An 18,766-nucleotide genomic window follows, 5' to 3' on the forward strand; every position below is an offset into this window, starting at 1 on the left:
CTACCAAATACCGAGGTAATTTCCTAGCTGAGAATCGGTGCATAAAAATCAATTGCCCCAGAAAACTTAATTCCCTATTGCTTGGGGAGCCCCATGAAAATCCTCAGTTTAGTCGCCTGCAGGACACTCTTCAATTCCAGCCGCCTCATCTCAGGGTGCATAGATGAAACCGTATAGTAAAGAATAAAAAGATAAACAAGAGGGTAGCAAGGATGAAGGAATGGCTTCTGCTTGAGAAGAGATTAAAGCAACCAGCGTAGTTCACCTTGGAGAGCGGACGTGGGGAGAAGGGCAGGCGAGCGGTCTCACCACAGATAGTACGGAGCTGGTAAACAAGGAACAATTAGTTGCTGCACAGTAAGCGATTACCGGCACTTACGGGTATCAGGCCCCAAAAGAGAGGAGGCAGCGTTCCACACAGCGTGTAATTTGACCACTTATCTCAGATGCTGAAAAAATTTGACCTCATAGTATCTCAGATGCTGAAAAATACTCATGGTTTCCAGAAGCAGACAGCGCAGGAAGGCAGGCTGGAAGGAGACGTCCTGTGTCGTGCCGGCGAATATCAGCTCTCTGAGGTCTTGGGTGAAACCCTGGATTTATCACCAGCACTTCAGAAAGGCCAGGGACGTACCATGCGTGTCTGGATGGCCCAAATGCTGCTCGAAAGCTGGGAATTTGAACCTGGCATCCAGCTGCGCCTCGGTGTTAATTTCCAGGTATAGAATCCCGGCGCGGGAGGCACTGAACGTCTCAGCGGCACATCGGCGCTGTGTGCGGAGCTTCACCTGCTGCTCATCAGGGGACTTAAACCCTGGAGACGGATTCTCAGTTCTGGCAGTAGTTAAGGCTCCTGGAAATACTGAAACTTGGTGCTGGGTTTTCGCCAGACTTGCACATAAAGTAATTAATGTTTCATTTGCAGTGAGTTTATGAAGTAGACTTAAATTCAGTCCAGTATACTTGCTCCCACGTAATTCATCCTCAGCTCTGATATGACTGTACACTTCAAACAGATTATGGCTGTTATTTAGTATTATGCCTTGGACACAGTGTACATGAATTTCACTGAAGATTTATTTCGATGTAAATTTTTCCAGCAGAATGAAAGCAACAATCTGATTGTTTCATGAAAAAAAAAGCTCACAAATCTTGCTTTCCTGCTGCATTTGAACTCTGCTTTTGTATATGGGGGGGGGGGGGAAAGCAACCCTGAATGTTTAGTTATTCTGTAACCAGGCATTTCAGGTCAAAGACACAGAAGGGATCAAAAAAGATAAGCAAAATTAAAATGCCAAGGTCAGACAAGTTCTTCCTAAGAGTAGTGAAGACAAATCCGAGGAGGAAGCAGAACACAAATCAACGTCCTATCTCCACTTTGCTTTCTAGCCAAAGACACTGAAAGTGTCTCCGAGAAGTAAAAAGATACCTCCCGTTAAAGAGCACCAGTTGTCAAGGGGAATATGAAATAAAACACTCACAGCTATTGCTGAAGAGATTGCTCCTGAGCGCGTTCGCAGTCCTCTGGGGAAGGAGAGGATTACTGGGCGCAAGGGCCAACTCTAACCAGTGAGAAACTGGTTTTATTTCCATGTACATCACTCTGAGTCCTAAAGGCATCTCGGCCACCTGCCTGCATCTTGACACTATTTTTGGGGGGCATAGGGGGTGAAATAGGAACTGCTTTGCTGGTGCACTAGGGCTTGTCCCCGACCCACACCACTCCACGTGGGGAGGCGAGCAGAGGTAGCCCATCACTTCACCACTGGCTGCGGGACATCAGACTTGCAAGGGCTTTGGGGGTCTCCCGTACGGGAGGAGCTGTCGGACACCTCTTCTGCAAACAGCCCAAAGGCAGGACGGGATCCAAACGGCTTTGCAGAGCTGCAGAGGTGCCCGTGACTTCCCAGGGGCTGCAGGCACTCTGTCTCCTCTGATCAGGTTTCTCCACCTGGTTTCAGAGGCTTCAGTTTAGGGAAATGTGGGTTGTACTGTCACGCCCAGCTTCCACACAGCAGTTGGGGAAAATGTTTTTTTTAATTAAAATATAGATACATAAATCAAGCCATGTAGGAAATTGGGATGAAAAGAGACCACCTCGGGCTTTGCAGTCACCCTCCTCCTGTTACAGTCACTCTTCACCATGGCTAACGTCTCCATCCCTCGACTCAGAGATTCTGCTCCAGGGGCCAGGCGTTTTCTTTGCACCTTTCTCAAAGGCAGTGAGCCAGAGGATTTTGTTGTGTAGCTTGTGAGACTGCTTGACTGCTTGTCACTGTACCCCTTTCCTGGCGATGGAAAGGTCACAAGGACACTGTAGAAAAGAGTTCCCTAGTGTGATGGCACTTTTTAAATAATCCGACTTGAAATGGGGAGGAAAGACGGCACGATTTACAGCGTGGTGTGATGTCCCGGCTCGACCTGCTTCCCCCAGCAGAAAGGAGCTCTTGTTTCCCGGAGGATGCGTTTCTGAGTGAGAGCTCCCATCTGATCGCTGCCAGGCTGACGCTGAACAGTAAAACAGCTCCGTTTGGGGAGTGTGCATGTCTGCTGGGTGAAATTTCACAAGGGGCAGCCAGAGGAAGCTCTGAGTCGGATGTGAGGTGGGATTCAAAGGATTAATCATGCTGGAACACGGCTTCAATGCCAAAGACGCTTTATTTCAAGCTGGAAAACACTGAGAACAGGATGAACGTAAGGAGACTGTGCCCATCTCCAATTAAGCTTAAGCTAACCAGTGCTAGTTGCGTGCTCCAAGCCCATCGCTGAGAGGTCTCTAGCTTGCTTTGCAGTATGCAGCTCCATCCATGGATCAGATAGTTCAGGGAGAAAGAATCCCCTTTGCCAAATGTGGCTGGCACAAAAAGGCAGCACATCAGCCTCGTGACGCTGCAAAGCCTCTTAGTAGCCTATTGACTTAGCCAGCTCCATTGCCAGTGCCTGTGAAACAGGGATGGCAAAATCTCTGGTGGGTGCTTTGTGCTTTGCCTGCAAAGTCAATTGCTCTTGTAAGATGCTCTGAGAGCCTTAGAGTGACCATTCACTAAAAAAAAAGGGGCTAATATCTGCTTTATCAGGGCATGCTTCCTTTACGCAATGAGGACCGAGCCAGGCAGAGTGAACGTTATAGTTTATTTTAACCCCAGGGTAACTTATTACTGAGTGTCATTCTATTCGGCGTGCTCTTTTAATACTGATTATGCCAATAGCTTGAGCAAATAAGCTGGAAGTTCCTACGCTTCATTCTTTGGGAAAAGGTCGTTCACCCTCTGCGGTAAATTGACCCACTAAAGAGGTGTGTTTTTTTCAGGGGCTGGAGCAAACCTCACCTGTTGGACTGGCCTTCACACATGACTCAGGAGCAGAATGAATCACAGCTCATACCAAGAGTAGGAGGAAAGGCAACCTCGTCGCCGTAGTAAGGCGCTGACGAGTGCTCGGAGGAGACGTCTTCAGACAGCAGGGCTTAAAGAAGAAATGTAGCTTCCTCTCTGCTGGGAACTGCGTGTTTCTGGTGAGTTAGCGGAGATTAACGGACATTCCTGGTGCACTAGCTGGTGGGTTAATTTATAGCTATCTGTAAAGAAAGGCTTATTTATTTATTTCAGTTAGAAAGCTTGGATCCTTGGAAATTTTAAGCAAAGGCTGTATGACTTGTTTAAGGACAGACTGAATGGCAAGTGAGAAGCAGGCTGGGATAACTCCTGCATATAAACAGCCTGGAAAGCAGTCAAAGGAAAATATTTAATATAGCTCAGATTTGCTCTTTAACTTTTGACTATACAAAGGTTAAAAAATAGTACAGGCTGCCTTCTTGCTTTAGTATGTTAAATATTAGACATTTTTCTTGTGTTCTTTAATTGAACTCAGTCCTTAATATACCTTTATAAACTAACCCATCCATTTGTATCTCCGTGGTGTACCATTGTATATCCTGTATGAATCCCAAAGACAGAGCATCCCACTTTTATGATATATTTGGAATAACTGACGCATTTTAACACAATCAGTTAAGGTAAGATAACCGCCAGAGACAGACGCTGAATGACAAGAGGAGACTATTTTACAAAGACTGGGACATTATAAGTGCATTGCCCCATATTGTGTAGTGACTAGGTGGGACATTATCATCTCAACAGAAGCTGTACTTGATGGTCTTTCCAGAAGGTTTTTTTCCCCCCATCTTTACTTTTATCAGTATAGTAAGTATCTCAAGACTTCCCATTTGCAGAGTGAGGGCAACATCTGGCTTGGTAAGCAGCCTTGAGTATTAAACTGGATAAAACCCAACATACAAAGCACATGGTGGTTTCACAGCACCGCGTGCTGTGCCCTGGCTGGAGAGAGTCCACATGCAGCTGGGGACGTGCGTGTTCCCACACGGGACAGGCCCCTTGCCGGGTTATGCCAACCTTTAGAGCACCGATCCCTCAGCTCTGCCTTGTGCGTGTGGTGGGTCTCATATCTCCAAAGGCTTCCATCATGAGGAAGGATTTTACCATTTAAGTGCTGGGATCAATATGTAGAGCAAAAATCAGTCACTTGCCATTTTTCTGTACTTTCTTGAGATTTCATAGGATGCCACCAAAGTCCACAGATCCTCACTTTGAACCAGAGGATTTGGGACAGCATTGGTGAGTGACTCTTGGTTCCTGAAGTATGCACAGCATAGAAATTTTGCAGCTTTTGATGTGAAAATCTCATTTGCAAAAAGAAAAAAATGACAAAATTATTCAGGTGTAAATATAAACTCAAAATAACACAGGTAAAATGTTTCCTTGCTGGCCTCCTTGTTCTTTCTACCTCCTTCCATACAAGCTTAAAATGCATGAGCTTTCTCTCATTTGAGTTCCCTGTGTTGTACCCAAGCCCGGAAGCAACCCCAGAAGGGTCTTGGGTGTCTTCAGAGGGCTAGGAGACCAAGGTCCACAGCTTAGAGCTGTCAAAGGCCTGGATCTAAGGGCTCATCCCCACCCAACAGCAGCCAGAGTGACTGCTGAAACGTGTGGGCGAGGCAGAAATAGTGAAGACATCACCCACGCTCTCTCAGCTTGTTTGGTGGAGCAGTGCTCACCCACGCCGGGATGTGGGCAGCGAGGCAGAGCAGCTGTGTGGGGGAAGCTGGAGGAGATGACTTTAAAAATCTCTCTTTCAGGCTGGAAGATCCAAACTCTCCAGAACATGTCCAGCCCAATTGCGGGACTCGCTGTTTCCTTATTGGGGAAACTGGTGGTACAGGCGGTGTTCTGGATCCTGCTCAGGCTCTCCGCTGGGGTAGATACACTTGCCTGAGAACACTTTGTTTTATAGCTTTGATGAATGAAACTTCCAAACTAGTTTGGTCAGGTTGATGTAGAAGATCTTTAAAATAATGGGGGTTTCCCTTAAAGTCTTTTACCTAAATTTCCTGTTAACGCATGATAAATATCCATTCTGCTACTGTATTGTACCTGAGAAGTTCCAGCCTCCCACGTCTGGGGGAGATTTGGCGGTCACTGCTTTATGAAGCAGTGAAGTACTTCTAGCAGCTTTCTGGCACCCCTGCTGTGTATGGCAGCTTTAGTGCGGACGCCAGGAGGTGCCCCACAAGTTATGAAACACCTTAGGAGAAAATCAGCAACATGCATGTCAACTATTCCTGTTCAAGCAAATGATTAGACAGAAGCCTTGCACAGCAAGCTTTAACACATTCAAGTGACACTTCTTATTAGAGTGTAGCAGAGTTGTAACTTGATTTCATTGGCACCAAGGCTTTATTTCCTCCTTTCTGAGGAGTGAACCATGTGAATAAACTAAAGGTTACCTGAAGGGTAAGGTAATTGGCATGCCTAACTGCGGGGAGCGGCTTTACCCATATTTTCTGAAATAGAGAGTCAAAGTGGACCATGTATTTCAGAGCCCCGTCCTCAAAGAATTGCTAACAGGTGGTTTTCTGGCAGCAGGGAGCAAGCCTGCATGCCTGGTTGGCTATAAAATGTGAACTTTGAATTGTGAAGACATTGAGAAGGGGGGGGAAATAGTAGCAATCATTAGGTCTATAACCGGTAGGACAAATGCTTCCCTGAGGAGTCAGCAGCAGCGTTGTTGACACGCCTGGCACGGTGGAACATGCTCGTGAGCGATTTTCAAGGAACAGTTTCAGTGCCAGGCCACACTACAAACGCGGGTAAAAGTTGAGAGTATCAGACAGTTGTAAAAGTCTAAGTGTTCATATAATAATTAATGGCCTGTGGGGCCAGCATGTCTGAGGGACCCATGTGTGTTGTGGTGTCATTCACCTGCGGTGGGTGACAGTTCAGATGAGGCCAGTGGCGGAGCAATGGGCTAGGGAGAGCCGCCTAACCATCTCAAACTAACTCGCAGTGGACAGATGGGAACCCTCTGCTCAGGTCGGGTCAGGTCCCTCCAGAGGAGGCTGAAGAACTGAGTTGGACAAGCAGCCATAAAAGCTGGATTGATGCCACTGATAAATGAGGGACTAAAGGTCAAGGAGGAGCTTTCTGCTTCTCTGAGGGATGGGAGATACCTTTGTTTCAATGGCAAGCTGACTTTTCCTCCTCTTGGAGCTGAGCCCTCCGCTTCCTCATCTCCACACCCTTATTCTGCCATCCATGGATTGGCAGCAGTAGTGACTGTCCACAAGGTATGTATTCTCTAAGGATTGTGGCAGGAGAGCAAGGAGGGAAGCAGGGAGGTTAATTGGGGAGGGGCTGGCTCTCAGCAGCCGAGCTCGCATCTGCACAGGGTCACCTAGGCAAGGGGTCCAACCCCGGGCAGCAGACCCTGTGCCAGACCCACTCTGCTATCACCTCAGTGGCTCCCAGGATGTCTGCACCCTGTCCTGGCAGCTCAGACTCACGTTCACAGAAGAAAACGGGTGCCAGAGCTGCAGGGGTACATCAGGTCCCCTCTCTGAATACAAAGCTGGAGCAGGGAGGGGAATCAGCATGAGCACAGAGTCGTTTAAAAGATCATGACTTCTACTTGTGCTTTTGTCTCCTTTTATCTGCTGTAGACACCAGAGGAGAAACATGCTGGCCTGCTGTACCCAGTCCCTCTGAGTAATAACTCGTATAACTTCAGGGCTCCCACTGATAACACCAGTGGCACCGCACAGTGGGAGCTGGCAGAGGATGCTGCGAGGTTATCCCTCACCTCTCGGCTCTCTCTCTTTCCCAGGCATCTGCGCACTGAAGAAACACTGGTGAAGGCGTGATCATCCATCCCAGCTGCACATACAAATATGAAGTTCTTCTGGATAATCCCATTTTTCCTGCTGCAAGGTAGAGTCTTGGCTTAGAGGATAACAGTGTGGGTGAAGTAGGTCACACGTGCTGAGGCTGTGTCTCTTCACAGGCTCTCAGCCACACCAGGCTCAGCAGGGGTTACAACAAGACATTGTCTGCAGGGCAGGTTCGCAGGAACTGGATGTACATGTGCAAGTGTCATTCCCATCTGCCCTATACACTCTGTGTGCGTATACGTCCTGTGCTTAGGGGGAAAATCATATGCTGGTTTCTTTGCAGACAGTGAAGCTTTTCTGATGAAAAATGCTAAACTCAAGCTGTGTTTACAAGCCAGCCTGATGAATGGGAATTTACTGCTGGAGGACTGTAATCCAGAGTCAGATTTCCAGGACTGGTCTTGGCAAGGCGATTCTTTGATGAATCACGGCACGCAGAGCTGCCTCTCCGTGGTGGGGGCCAACAGAGTGCAGACAAGTCTCTGCGGCAGCGCAGGCTACACGACCTGGGACTGCTCGAATTCTCTGCTCTCTCCTCTGGGCAGCAGCCAGGGCTTCCTGGTGGCAAACAGGAAAGGAGTCGCTCTCAATAACGTGGGAGGCCTGAAGGCCCAATGGCAAGATGTTGCAGACAGGAGCGTGTGCGAGCAGAAAGCAGGTAAGTGCCGCACACCCGGGGACCAGTGGTACATGCCCAAGCGCTGCTGGGGAGTGCGGAAAGGCACAGTCAGTGTCCTGGGGTCTTTCCAACCCTGGGTGCCCCACCATAATGGGATCTGCAGTGTGAGCCAGAAATGCTCTCCACTTCTTTGTGTATGAGATAAGGCTGTGCCCTCACGGCTGCGTTCTGCCTGCTTGGAGGGATGTGCTGGGCAACCCTGGGAGCCAAAGCGAAGGTCATTTCTGGCCTCAAGTATTGCAGAGAGCAACCATTGCATCTTTCTGCTCTTTTCATCCACAGCTGAGGCAGAGCAAGACAGGTACTTCCCTGCAGCCCTTACCAGCACACGCGTGTATGACCACACAGCAGGCAACGCGACCCTTGCGCTGGGTATGGATCAAGAAGAGCTGGAGGAGCTGCTCTGGTTCTTCCGCAGAGAAGACCGTAAGTCCCATTGACATTCCTGGGTTGAGAGTTGAAATAGAGATAGAGAGTCCTTGGCTGTTAACCCTCCTGCCTAAAGGAGGTGCCCGAGGGAATTACCCGAGGAGGTGATTTACCCCAGATATATAAACCTTCAGTCTCACCTCCAGAAGAAGCGGACCATGGGTGAAGACATGGCCTGAGATAGCGTCTCCTCCCAGAGCGGGGTTCAGCCTCTTTCCAGGCATAGCCTGCCAGGAGAGCAAAGGTCTGGGCTGACCAGTGATTTTGGCTGGGTGGAGGGAGCAGATCGATACGAGCAGGTCAGCGCCCTGAGGATCAACTTCAAAGCCACAAATATCAAGGACGGAGCATCCGCTGCCATCTGTGCTGCACACCCCAACCGGTGTTCGAAGGCAAAATCTACCTGCCTGAGTGTGGCAGAGGCAAGAAAGGCTGCAGAGCAGAGGGGCCCTTCTAGCAGTGCTCATGGTGGGATGCTGCAGCTCTCAGCCTTGCTCCCACCCTCAGGCTCAGCCGCCCACGGCTCTCGGGCAAGGTTGGAAAGCCCGAGAGATGTGGGAGATACAGAGCCTGAGGCAGGGGGCTGTGAGCGGCAGAAAGCAGTTGTGTAAGTCTCCTGCCCAGGAAGGGGGAGTTGCCTGAGGTTATGCCCAAAAACGTGAGCTCTGGGTGCTGAGCTGGACACCAGCACCTCTCCCCTCCTCCTGCAGCCAAGCCATGGCACTCTGAGCTTGGGTATCCTCAGGAAACGCTTGGCTGGGCTTTGTGAGCCACACTGCTCTGTGCATGCTAACGCTGCCCCTCTGTGCTTTCATCCAGCGTCAGCGTGGAATTACTCCATCCTTGCGCTTTCCTTTGTGGCCATGATTTTGGGTCTTCTCCTCCTGGCCGTTAACATTGTGCGAAACAGGTGAGTCAGGAAAATTTGGGAGTCTTTTCGTCTGTGGTGGTGCGCTGAGACCCCCCGAGGCAGACAGACAGGGCAGGGCAGATGCTGAGACGCAGGGCGGGAACAAGTCCTGAGTGATGGGGAGAAGAGCAAAAACAAACTCCCTTTGAACTGTGCTTCATTGTAAAACCTTGCCTGACTCCCTGCTCTCCTCACGTGTCCCTTGGAACGAGCCACTTCACTCCTCCAGGCCCTGGATCCTCACGGGTAAAGCGTCTGCAACAGCTCTGCCCAGCCCAACAGAGCCGTTGGGAGGGAAGCGACATTAAACGTGTGGTGTGAGGTGCTTTCCCATAAGTACAGGGGCATACAGGGGCTCTGGAGCAGGACTCCCAGCCTTTCCCCACGTTCCCACCATGTTCCCCTGGGCCATACTGCTGCCCAGCAGCCCTGCAGCTGAGGAGCAACTCGCTGTCTTCTCCAGCAAGAAAACTTACATCTGGGTCAGAGCTTTCATCTTAAAATGAGAGGAAAAGAGCTGATGTTACAGGCCTGCCATGCTCTCATTTTAACGGTGGCTTGCTGGGTGTTACCGCCTCGCTTCGGGCGATGTGGCGCGCTGTGTGTTCTGCAAGGGTGAGCCCCGTGGCTGCGTGTACTCAAACACTTCAGACCACGCTGGTGACGCAGTGCAGCTGGCGGGGTTTGCCCGTAAGCAGCTGATGTGTTCCCAGGGCCAGGGTGCGAAGAGATGGATGTAACCCATCGCTGGGGTGATGTGGGCTGGGCTCCCTGCTTCACTCCGCGTTTCCTTTTTATGCCTTCCTGCAGGAAAAGGAAGATCCACATGTACAGAGAAGCACTGCAAACCGCCCAGGAGGCTGAGCTGGAAGCCAAGCAAGCGCTGATGCCTGTGCAGGAATACAGCCTGGCCGAACAGGAGCCAGTGCCCCGGGATCAGAGATCAGGAGAAGTGATGGTTCAGTGGAAGGATGGGACAGTCACGTCTCTGTACACAGAGAGGTCTGAGGATGCCATATAGCAGCAGCTGAAGTCAAAACATTTAGGCCCTAAGGAATGTATCAGAATGTCTCGATTCATAGTGATGGAAGTTTAAAAATGCAGTTTAGCCTGGGGAAACAAAAAAAAGAAGGCAGCAGAGCTGCACCAGCAGAAGCAGCTCTGGACTCGAGGCAAACCCGTGCCTCCCCCGTTTCAGCTCGGGGCTGGCTGGTCTTTACCCACTGCGCCCGGCTGCCTCCAGCCTTCTCTCCTGCGGCAGCTTCACCCCCTCCCTCAGATCCCGCCTGCCTCCGCCGCAAACGGGGGGGAGCTGAGCCGGGGCGGGAGGCGGGAGGCTTTTCCTGCGGTCAGCCAGGGAATGCGCCGTCAAGTCCCATCAGGAAAACAGCCACGCTGAAGCAGAGGCACTTTTGTTCTTTTCAGAAATCGTCTTTATTAAAATATTTTCCAAAGTGGTTGACAAAATCCCATATTGAATCTCTCTCTCCATCAGTAAGGTCATATATATATATATGTATATATGTACAAATATACACATGGATATTTTACTCTGCAGAGTAACTGCAACTCCAGGGAGAAGCAGAACGTTTAACCTGATACAGCAAATGAACCAAACGCACAGCCCTGGCTTGGGCACAGGTAAAGCCTGGGCTGCTTCAGGGCTCACTTCACGCCCTTCGCCGGGCACGTGTAGAAGCCGTGAAATAATTTAAGACTTTTTTGGAAATACGTCAGTCTTTTAAACAGGCTTTTCAGAGCGTGTTCTCGTCAGTGAAGCATCTCTCCTTGCAAAGCCTTTGAAAAGGAACAGTATAGTGTAAAAAGTTGATTAAAAAACCAGCTATTTTGGTATGACTTATTTCAATGCATGGGAATCAGTTTCAGGACACCTGAGGCCTTTAGTTGGCTGAAACAATGTCTGCACCTTTCTTGTTTGGATTAAAAAAAAGAAAATAAAAATTCCTCCTACTTATTGCTCGGTCAGGGGACCCGTGAGACAAACGAGATGGGTGCCTCCATGCTTGATTAATGATTAATTCCCCCCTCCTGGGCTCCCCTCGCTGTGCGCCAGGGGACGCCTGGGGGGTCCCTGGCGACAGCCCTTGCCCTCCCAGTGGTGCCTGTGGCTCCGGCTGCTCTGGGAACTGCTCGGATCCGCACGGAAAGCTGGGCTGGCCCCCGGTGCCGGTGGCAGGACAGGGTGCGAACACCACAGCAGTGCTTGGCCAGGGGGGACGAGAGCAGGATGGGGGCAAGCAGAGTGATGCCATAGCCGATTTCAGACTCTCGGCACCCCGTCTGCTCGCCGAATTGTCACCGCAGGCTTTGCCCCGGCGCAGAGACCGGGGCCACCGTCCGCCAGCGGCTGCAGCGGTGCCCGTGAGTCCATTGCGGATGGTCTCAGCCCTTGCTGAGCTGGGGGGACGGGGGTCTCTTGCCGCCGCCTCTGCAGCCCACAGGGACACATCCTAAAATATCTTGAAACCTTTCAGCAAGGTGAGCGTGGGAGCTTTCCTCTTGCTCTGAGCCCGCGAGGACTTGACGGTGACCAGCTTGGCCTGGGCCACCGCGGGGATCTCCTTGTAGTTGACGGTGGAGAGGGTGTTGAAGGTGCAGCTGGCCAAGCCGTGGCGGGTGGGCAGGGCGACCGGCGTGGCCACCGGCGGGCAGGGACGCTCCTCGGTGATGAAGAGTGGCCGGACAGGCAGGCACTGCTCCGCCTGGCGCCGCACCTCCCGCACGGCTTCGTGGAAGACGTGCTGCACCCCCGCGAAGTCCTGGCACGCCGACACCTCGTAGAAGAGGCACCCGAACCTGCTCGCCAGGGACATCCCTTCGGCTGCGGGCACCTGCCTGGCGGGAGTGGAGGGGAGGGGTGCAGCTTCCCTTGGGGTGCTGCAACCACCCGAAAAGGGGAGCAAGGGGTGCAGGCGAGAAGAAATGGACCCTGCATCCCATGCCTGCGGTGAGCACCAGGGCAGCACCCACTCGCCCCCTCTCCTGGGACAAGCAGGGGACATGAATCCAAAAGAGTTTTTTGCCTTTCCCGAAATCCCAGGGCCATGGGCTGCGCGGGTCCCTGGGGAATCATGCAACCTCCTGTGCCAGGGACGTGTGCCAGGGACGCAGGGGGCTGGATGCGACGGCAACGCGCTGGGAAGCGGGGAGGAGATGGGGCAGGTCCTTGCCGTGGGGAGGGGGAAGCATTGGGGGTTCAGCAACGCGCGTGACTCAAGGACCCGTGGGACCAACACTCAGCGCGGCCCCGGAGTGGCACAAAAGGCCAGAAAAACACACCGGGGACATCCAGTCCTGGCAGCAGGGACGGGATGAGAAAGAGCTCCAGGGAACGGGCACGTCCAAAGGGAAGCGAGGAGCTGGAGCAGGCTCAAGCCCTGCCCGGGGACGCTGACGCTGCCTTACCACGCAGCCGAAAAACATCCCGCTGAAAATACCAACGGGCTCAAAATAAACGCATCATCCCCCGGGCAGAAGAGCAGGAACCTCGGAGATGTGGGAGGATGTGGTGAATACCAAGGGGGGTGGAAATAACCACAAAAAAAATCAGATTTGGATTTTGCACCCCAGCCGGAGGGATGGGGGGTGATCTGTGAGCTCTCCCGCACCGGGACAAGACAGCCTTGCCCCGCGCCCGGTACCTGTACTGCTCCATGTCCAGCTTGTTGCCCAGCAGGAGCACGGGGCAGCGGCGCTGGCAGCCCCTCGCGTGCAGGGCGAGGACCTCCAGGTAGCTCTGGCAGCCCTCGAAGCTCTTCCTATCGTCGATGCTGTAGACGACGAGGAAGGCGCTGGCCCAGCGCAGGTAGCGCTCGCAGTTCCCGGGGCCGTCCTGGGGGCGAGAGGATCGGCTGAGCCCTGGTCCAGCCGCGGTCCAGCCGGGCCACGCCGGGCGTTTGGCACCAGCGGTGCCCCGGTGCCTCACCTGGTCGGCGGTGTCCATCACCTTCAACAGCACGGGCTGCTGGTCCACCAGCTCCTCCGAGGCGTAGGTGTCCTCTGCAAGGAGAAGGGTGGTTGTGAGGACGGGTTGGGGTGTCCCGTCTTCTCCAAAGCCAAGCAAAGCCCTGGATGCTTGGGACACCATGGAAAAACCTCATCTCCTGATGAGGAGCATCCTCCACCGGAGCCTCCCACCTCGCTCCTTCCCGAGACAACATTATTTTGGGGGATGGCGGTGATGCTCCTGGCTGGGAGCAGTTATTTCCCCCTGCATGCCGCAAGCGTGGGCTCCCGTGGGAGAAGGAGGGAGGGGAGGGAGCCCGGCGCGGCCATCACTGCACGCGGGGCTCAGCCCTAATCTAAAAGCCACGACCTGGTGAGATAAGGCGAGGGGGGGGCTTGACACCGGGGCTGTTTCCCGATAAATCAGGCAAAAGGAGCACCCCTTTCTTTTGGAAGGAGGGTGGGCGGGGAGAGCCGCTCAGCCGTTCCCCTGGGAGGAAGATGCCTTCCCCCAGCCGGGTCCTAACGGATGAGTTTCGGAAAGGTTTTGACGTGGGAAGATGAAACCACATTCCCAAAAAAGATCTGAGGAGGAAAGGATTTATCCTTCTTTCCTAAGAGTCGCTGAGTTATTAGGGGCTGGAGTCAGTTCCTGGACAAGGTCCATATCTCTCTAATGTCCCCGATAAATCATTTACGGTTCTTCCCCGCGCCCTGGAGTCAGGCCTAGGAAAATAGTTATTAATTACTCAAACGAGTGGAAAAAAAAAAAATGTCTAGAACCTCTCACTGCAAAGCGCAGCCCCCGAGGCCGCCCACCCTGCGGCCCCGCTTGCTGCCCCAGCCCTTCCCCTGCGGCCCCCCCGGAGCGAGCAGGAGGCACGAGATGCTCCCCAAGGACCCCCAATAATTCGGCTTCCAGTTCCTTCGGGGCGATGCGAGGAGCCGACGTTCCCCCGAGGGACGTGCCCGTGGAGAGAGCGCTGCTTTCACCTCTGTTTTTACAAGCGGGTTTGGGTCAAATCCAGCCCTTCCGTTGTTTTTCATGTAATTTTGGGTGTTGGTGTTTTTTTTTTTTTTCCCCATAAATACCAGATTCGTGGGAAATGCGGGAGATGGGAAGGATGCTCCGTGGGAGCTCGTGGGGGAGAACCGGGGGGGAAACACCCGCGGAGAAAGCGTCTTACCCAAGTTCGGATCATATTCGCTGATGAACCTCTTGGTTAGAAACTTCACGGTCAGGGCTGCAGGAGGTGAAAGAGGTGGGTGAGGCGGGCGTCCCCCCACAGCACCGGCACCCTGGCACCCCCCCGGTGCCCGGCCATCCCCGTGGCAGCAGGGCACCCGTCTCACCTGACTTGCCGGCCCCTCGGCACCCCAGGATGGCCACGTTGCATTCGGTGAGGGGGCTCTGGGGCGGCCGCTCGCCGCCGGCTCGGGGTTTGCCGAACATCGAGGACATCCTCTGCCCTGGGGAGAGAGCGGGGGGGACGTGGGGCACCCGCTGCCACGCCGGATGGGCACCTTCTTGCCGCCTGGCTCGTGGGGTGCCCCAGCCTGGGGGAAAGGGGGGCTCAGCGGCACCGGGGAGGGGGATCCGCTCTCCTCCATCCGCATCCCAGAGCCAGGGCGGCCGGCATCACCATCCCACGCTGGCGGCCAGCATCCCACCCGAGCAAAGACAGGGACCTCCCCCCCCCAGCCCCCGCCCACCCTTCGCACCCCAGAAAGAGAAGAGAAACGCAGCCTCCCACCTTGAAACCCACCGCCGGAGGAGACGGGGGGCTCGCCGGGGTGCGCGGGGCCCGAGGCCGGGGGAGCAGCGGCCCCTGTGCCGCCGGGGCTGCCGATGAATGAGGCAGGCGGAGGCGAGCGCGGCTCCCGCCGCTCGGGCCCCAGCCAAACTCCTTGTAAGGAAAGCGGCCGCGCCGGCGCCGCGCTGGACACGCTGCCCTGGCCGCCCCGAGGACGGTCCCCCCGGCAGGGCACACGCCGGCCCCCCGAGATCCCGGGGCTTCGGGCAGGGACCTCCAGCCCCGAAACCCATCGTGCCTACGCTTGGTGGCCACCTCGGCGTGTGCCCAGCACCTCGCCGAGCCCCCAGCAAGCGAAAGCCCGGTTCCGCTCCCCTGGCTGAGGCCGGTGCACTCGTTACACCTCCCGCAGGCAGCAGCAGCACCCGGGAGCGATGCTGCCAGCACAGCCACCCTCCTGCCTCCGCTTGCCCGGCCCGTGTGAGCACAGACACCTCCTGCTGCTGGCAGAGACTTTGCAGGGGTAAAAAAAAAAACCTTTTTGCACCCAAAAGGCGCGATCCCGAGGGGGGAAAGGGGAGCACGGGGAGTACTCACCGCTGCTGCCCGCACCGAGCCATCAGCCAGCACCCAGCAGGCTCGGAGCCCGAGTAGGTGGCGGAGGCTGAAGTCAGCGTTGTCATGGCGATCGCAGCCATTTGGGATGGGGCTCAGCGCCCAGGACCGCAGGATACGGCCCCTGGGCCGGCCCTGAGGGGTTTCTGCGGGGGACCATACCCGGGGCTGGGGGGCAAAGGCTGCTCCGCGGCCATGCGGGGCTGCTGCGCCGTTGGGATTATTGCCCGTTAATGCCGGGAGGATATTTTTAAACCCTCCCAAAATAGTCTGGGAGTGTGGAAGTCCCTGCAAGCCCCAGGGATGGGGAGGGTGAGGAGGATGGGGATTGCTCCCCTGCGGGAAGCAGAGCCCCTCTGGGGACCCCCGACCCTCAGGCCCCCTTTGGACACAGGTCAAGGATGCTTAAAAGCCATCAGAGCTAAATGTGGGATTTTAAGCCGCAAGGATCAATAACAATAACACGAACGCAAAGCTTTCACCTTCTCCCCTAAACTGAGATTTTTTGGGGAACCTGCGGGGGCCACGACCCCGGGGCAATGGCTTTGCCGTCACGCGATGCCCCAGGAGCTCCCGGCTGCTGGGATGAGGGGCTAAGGAGGGAGGAAAAAATATACCTTTGGCAAGATGGATTAAATTATGCATCATTATGCTGCTTGGATTAAATTAGGCATCAAAAATAAAGACCAGCTGCAGGGGGTGATGGGGGAAATTGGGGGCCCGGTTGCCGGCCCTCCTTGGCACCCCACGGCAGAGGCGAAATGGGAATTTCTAGCCAGAAAAAGCTGTGAAGAGCACACAAACCAGCGACGTGCCACGAATAACCCTTTTCTTCACTGAAAACCTCTACATGAGTCGTGGGGGGGGTGTCCCTGCCCACGGCCGGGCGTTATAGGGCAGTGGGGTGTTTTCTCGCCCCGGGGTCCCCAGACGAAGCACAGGCTGGTTTATGGCTCCTTGCCCCAGGGATGGATGTTGCCCAGGTTGCTCCATGCCTCCTACCTTTCCCACGGCCGGGCTGGATGGCACGGAGATTTGCAGCCCTAAAACCCACTTTTATAAAGGAAAAAAAACCCAATAGCGCAGCAACACGTTCTTCCCAGCCACCCAAAGGCGCTGCCCCCCCCGGGGTGGGGACCGTCCCTGTAGGGCGTCGCAAGGAGGATGCCCGGGAGCGGGGAGAGTGAAACCCGTCTGCCCCGGGGCGGCCGGGCGGCCTCCGTGGGACGAGCCCTGATAGAGCCGGGCATCTCCGCCGTGAACCGCGCCGGCCGGTGACGCCGGCGCCCTGCCTGTGTTTTGGGTGGGCAGCTGAGCTCGGCGGATGCCTTTGAAAGGCCCCGGTCACGAGCTCGGCTATCTTTAGCCGAAGGTATTTATATTACAAGGCAGTGGCGTGGCGGCCGCCGGGCAGCGCAGCAAAGGCATCAAAGGGTGCTGGAGGGAGGAGGGGGCTGCACCGGGACACGGCACGGAGGAGCATTGGGTGCTGCTCCCCCCCCCACCGAGAGCCACTGAGCCCCCGGGTGAGGATGACCCCGGAGGAGGAAGGCTCCCGGGCAGGTCCCCCGGAGCGGGTGCGTATCCGGGTGGAGGAGCAGTCGTTCTGGGTGGAGAAGACCTTGCTGGTGGAGAGCAGCGAGTACTTCCGTGCGCTCTTCCGCTCGGGCATGAAGGAGAGCACGCAGGAGGAGATCGGGCTGGGGGAGCTGAGCGCGGCCGGGTTCCTCGCCATGCTGCGGGTGCTGGCGGGTGAGAGGCCCATCCTCGGCAGCGAGGAGACCTTCCAGGCGGTCGAGTGTGCCGCCTTCCTGCAGGTGAAGCCCTTGGCCAAGTACCTGATCCACTCCATCAACTCCGACAACTGCATCCTGCTGTACCAAGCCGCCGCCATATTCGGTCTCCTGGACCTCTTCCACTGCGCCGCGCTCTACATCAGGGACAGCTACGCCGAGCTGGAGGAGTACCTGGACTGCCTCTCCGCCGACCTGCTGGCCTACGTGGAGGCCCTCCTGCCCAGCACCTTCGTGGCGGTAGGAGCCCACACGCCCACCTTCGAGTTCCTGGAGGACCTCTCCAGGACCATCTGCTACCTGGACGAGGAGACCAACACGTGGAGGACCCTCTCCTGCCTGCCGCTGAGCGCCAGCACGTTCCTAGCTGGCATGGCGACCATGGATAATAAGATCTACATCGTGGGTGGTGTCTATGGGGCCAGCAAGCAGGTGGTGGAGAGCAGCTTCTGCTACGACGCGGATGCCAACGCCTGGAGCGAGTTCCCCAGCCCTCATCAGCTGCGCTACGACGTCAGGCTGGTGGGCCACGAGGGCTACCTCTATGCCATCGGTGGGGAGTACGAGAAGATCTCCCTGAAGTCCGTGGAGAGGTACGACGTGGCCTCCAGCACCTGGACATTTGTCTCCGACCTGCCACAGCCCAGCGCGGCGGCACCCTGCGCCCAAGCCATGGGGCAGATCTTTGTTTGCTTGTGGAAGCCACTGGACACCACCGTCATCTACGAGTACGAGACCCAGAGAGACGCATGGCTTCCCGTCACTGAGCTCAAGCGGCACCAGAGCTACGGGCACTGCATGGTGGCCCACCGCGACAACCTCTACGTCATGCGCAACGGCCCCTCAGATGACTTCTTGCGTTGCGTCATCGACTGCTTCAACCTGACGTCGCGGCAGTGGACCGCCCTGCCCGGGCAGTTCCTGAACAGCAAAGGAGCCCTCTTCACCGCCGTCATCAGGGGTGACACCATCTACACCGTCAACAAGATGCTGACGCTCCTCTACTCCGTGGAAGAGGAGACCTGGAGGTTCAAGAAGGAGCGGGCGGGCTTCCCGCGCAGCGGCTCCCTGCAGACCTTCCTCCTGCGGCTGCCGAGGCGCGACCATGACGTCGCGACATAGGTGGCCCCCCGTCCCACGTTGGGATGCTCTCCTTGCACGTGGCCTTGGCTCTGCACCCACCGCTTCCCTGGGCTCCTCTCCTTCCCCGTGGAGCCGTGCTCGGGTCCAGGGACGCGTCACGTTGGACCTTGGAGGTGACACCAGACCCTGCCAGAGGGAAAGGGGCTGCAGGCAGCTGCTGCCTGCCTCTGCCTGCGCTGCACAGGCTGTGTGCAGAGTCCTACCAGACGTGGGCTCACGAGCCGACCACGTGCA

The 18,766-nt window shown here is 55.3% G+C and overlaps 3 protein-coding genes across 3 annotated transcripts; 2 read left to right on the forward strand and 1 right to left on the reverse strand.

The window, feature by feature from the left end:
• Positions 1-3,346: 3,346 nt before the first annotated feature.
• Positions 3,347-10,732, forward strand: SLC51B (SLC51 subunit beta). Its single transcript, XM_075159788.1, has 6 exons — positions 3,347-3,514; positions 7,180-7,283; positions 7,527-7,901; positions 8,205-8,348; positions 9,171-9,261; positions 10,072-10,732. Exons 2-6 carry the CDS (start codon positions 7,244-7,246, stop codon positions 10,280-10,282), a joined length of 861 nt encoding a protein of 286 aa, XP_075015889.1. The 5' UTR covers positions 3,347-3,514; positions 7,180-7,243; the 3' UTR covers positions 10,283-10,732.
• RASL12 (RAS like family 12) lies at positions 10,684-14,825 on the reverse strand. The gene is made up of 5 exons (XM_075159790.1): positions 14,581-14,825; positions 14,415-14,471; positions 13,208-13,281; positions 12,924-13,114; positions 10,684-12,117 (listed from the first exon to the last, which is right to left on the reverse strand). The coding sequence occupies exons 1-5, from the start codon at positions 14,687-14,689 to the stop codon at positions 11,733-11,735; spliced, it is 816 nt and encodes a 271-aa protein (XP_075015891.1). The 5' UTR covers positions 14,690-14,825; the 3' UTR covers positions 10,684-11,732.
• Positions 14,826-17,128: 2,303 nt separating this feature from the next.
• KBTBD13 (kelch repeat and BTB domain containing 13) lies at positions 17,129-18,511 on the forward strand. Its single transcript, XM_075159798.1, has one exon. It carries the CDS (start codon positions 17,129-17,131, stop codon positions 18,509-18,511), a length of 1,383 nt encoding a protein of 460 aa, XP_075015899.1.
• Positions 18,512-18,766: the final 255 nt, after the last annotated feature.

Source organism: Calonectris borealis, chromosome 11 (assembly GCF_964195595.1).
Source record: "Calonectris borealis chromosome 11, bCalBor7.hap1.2, whole genome shotgun sequence".
NCBI lineage: Eukaryota > Metazoa > Chordata > Aves > Procellariiformes > Procellariidae > Calonectris > Calonectris borealis.

Bases quoted from the DNA above. Each gene is read 5' to 3' on its own strand.
- SLC51B (XM_075159788.1), top strand. From the start codon at position 7,244: ATGAAGTTCTTCTGGATAATCCCATTTTTCCTGCTGCAAG. The intron at 8,349-9,170 runs GTAAGTCCCATT...GCTTTCATCCAG, and splicing joins GTTCTTCCGCAGAGAAGACC to CGTCAGCGTGGAATTACTCC. The intron at 9,262-10,071 runs GTGAGTCAGGAA...GCCTTCCTGCAG, and splicing joins GTTAACATTGTGCGAAACAG to GAAAAGGAAGATCCACATGT.
- RASL12 (XM_075159790.1), bottom strand. From the start codon at position 14,689: ATGTCCTCGATGTTCGGCAAACCCCGAGCCGGCGGCGAGCGGCCGCCC. The intron at 13,115-13,207 runs GTGAGGCACCGG...TCTCGCCCCCAG, and splicing joins TGATGGACACCGCCGACCAG to GACGGCCCCGGGAACTGCGA. The intron at 12,118-12,923 runs GTACCGGGCGCG...CACTCCCGCCAG, and splicing joins CTGGACATGGAGCAGTACAG to GCAGGTGCCCGCAGCCGAAG.
- KBTBD13 (XM_075159798.1), top strand. From the start codon at position 17,129: ATGACCCCGGAGGAGGAAGGCTCCCGGGCAGGTCCCCCGGAGCGGGTG.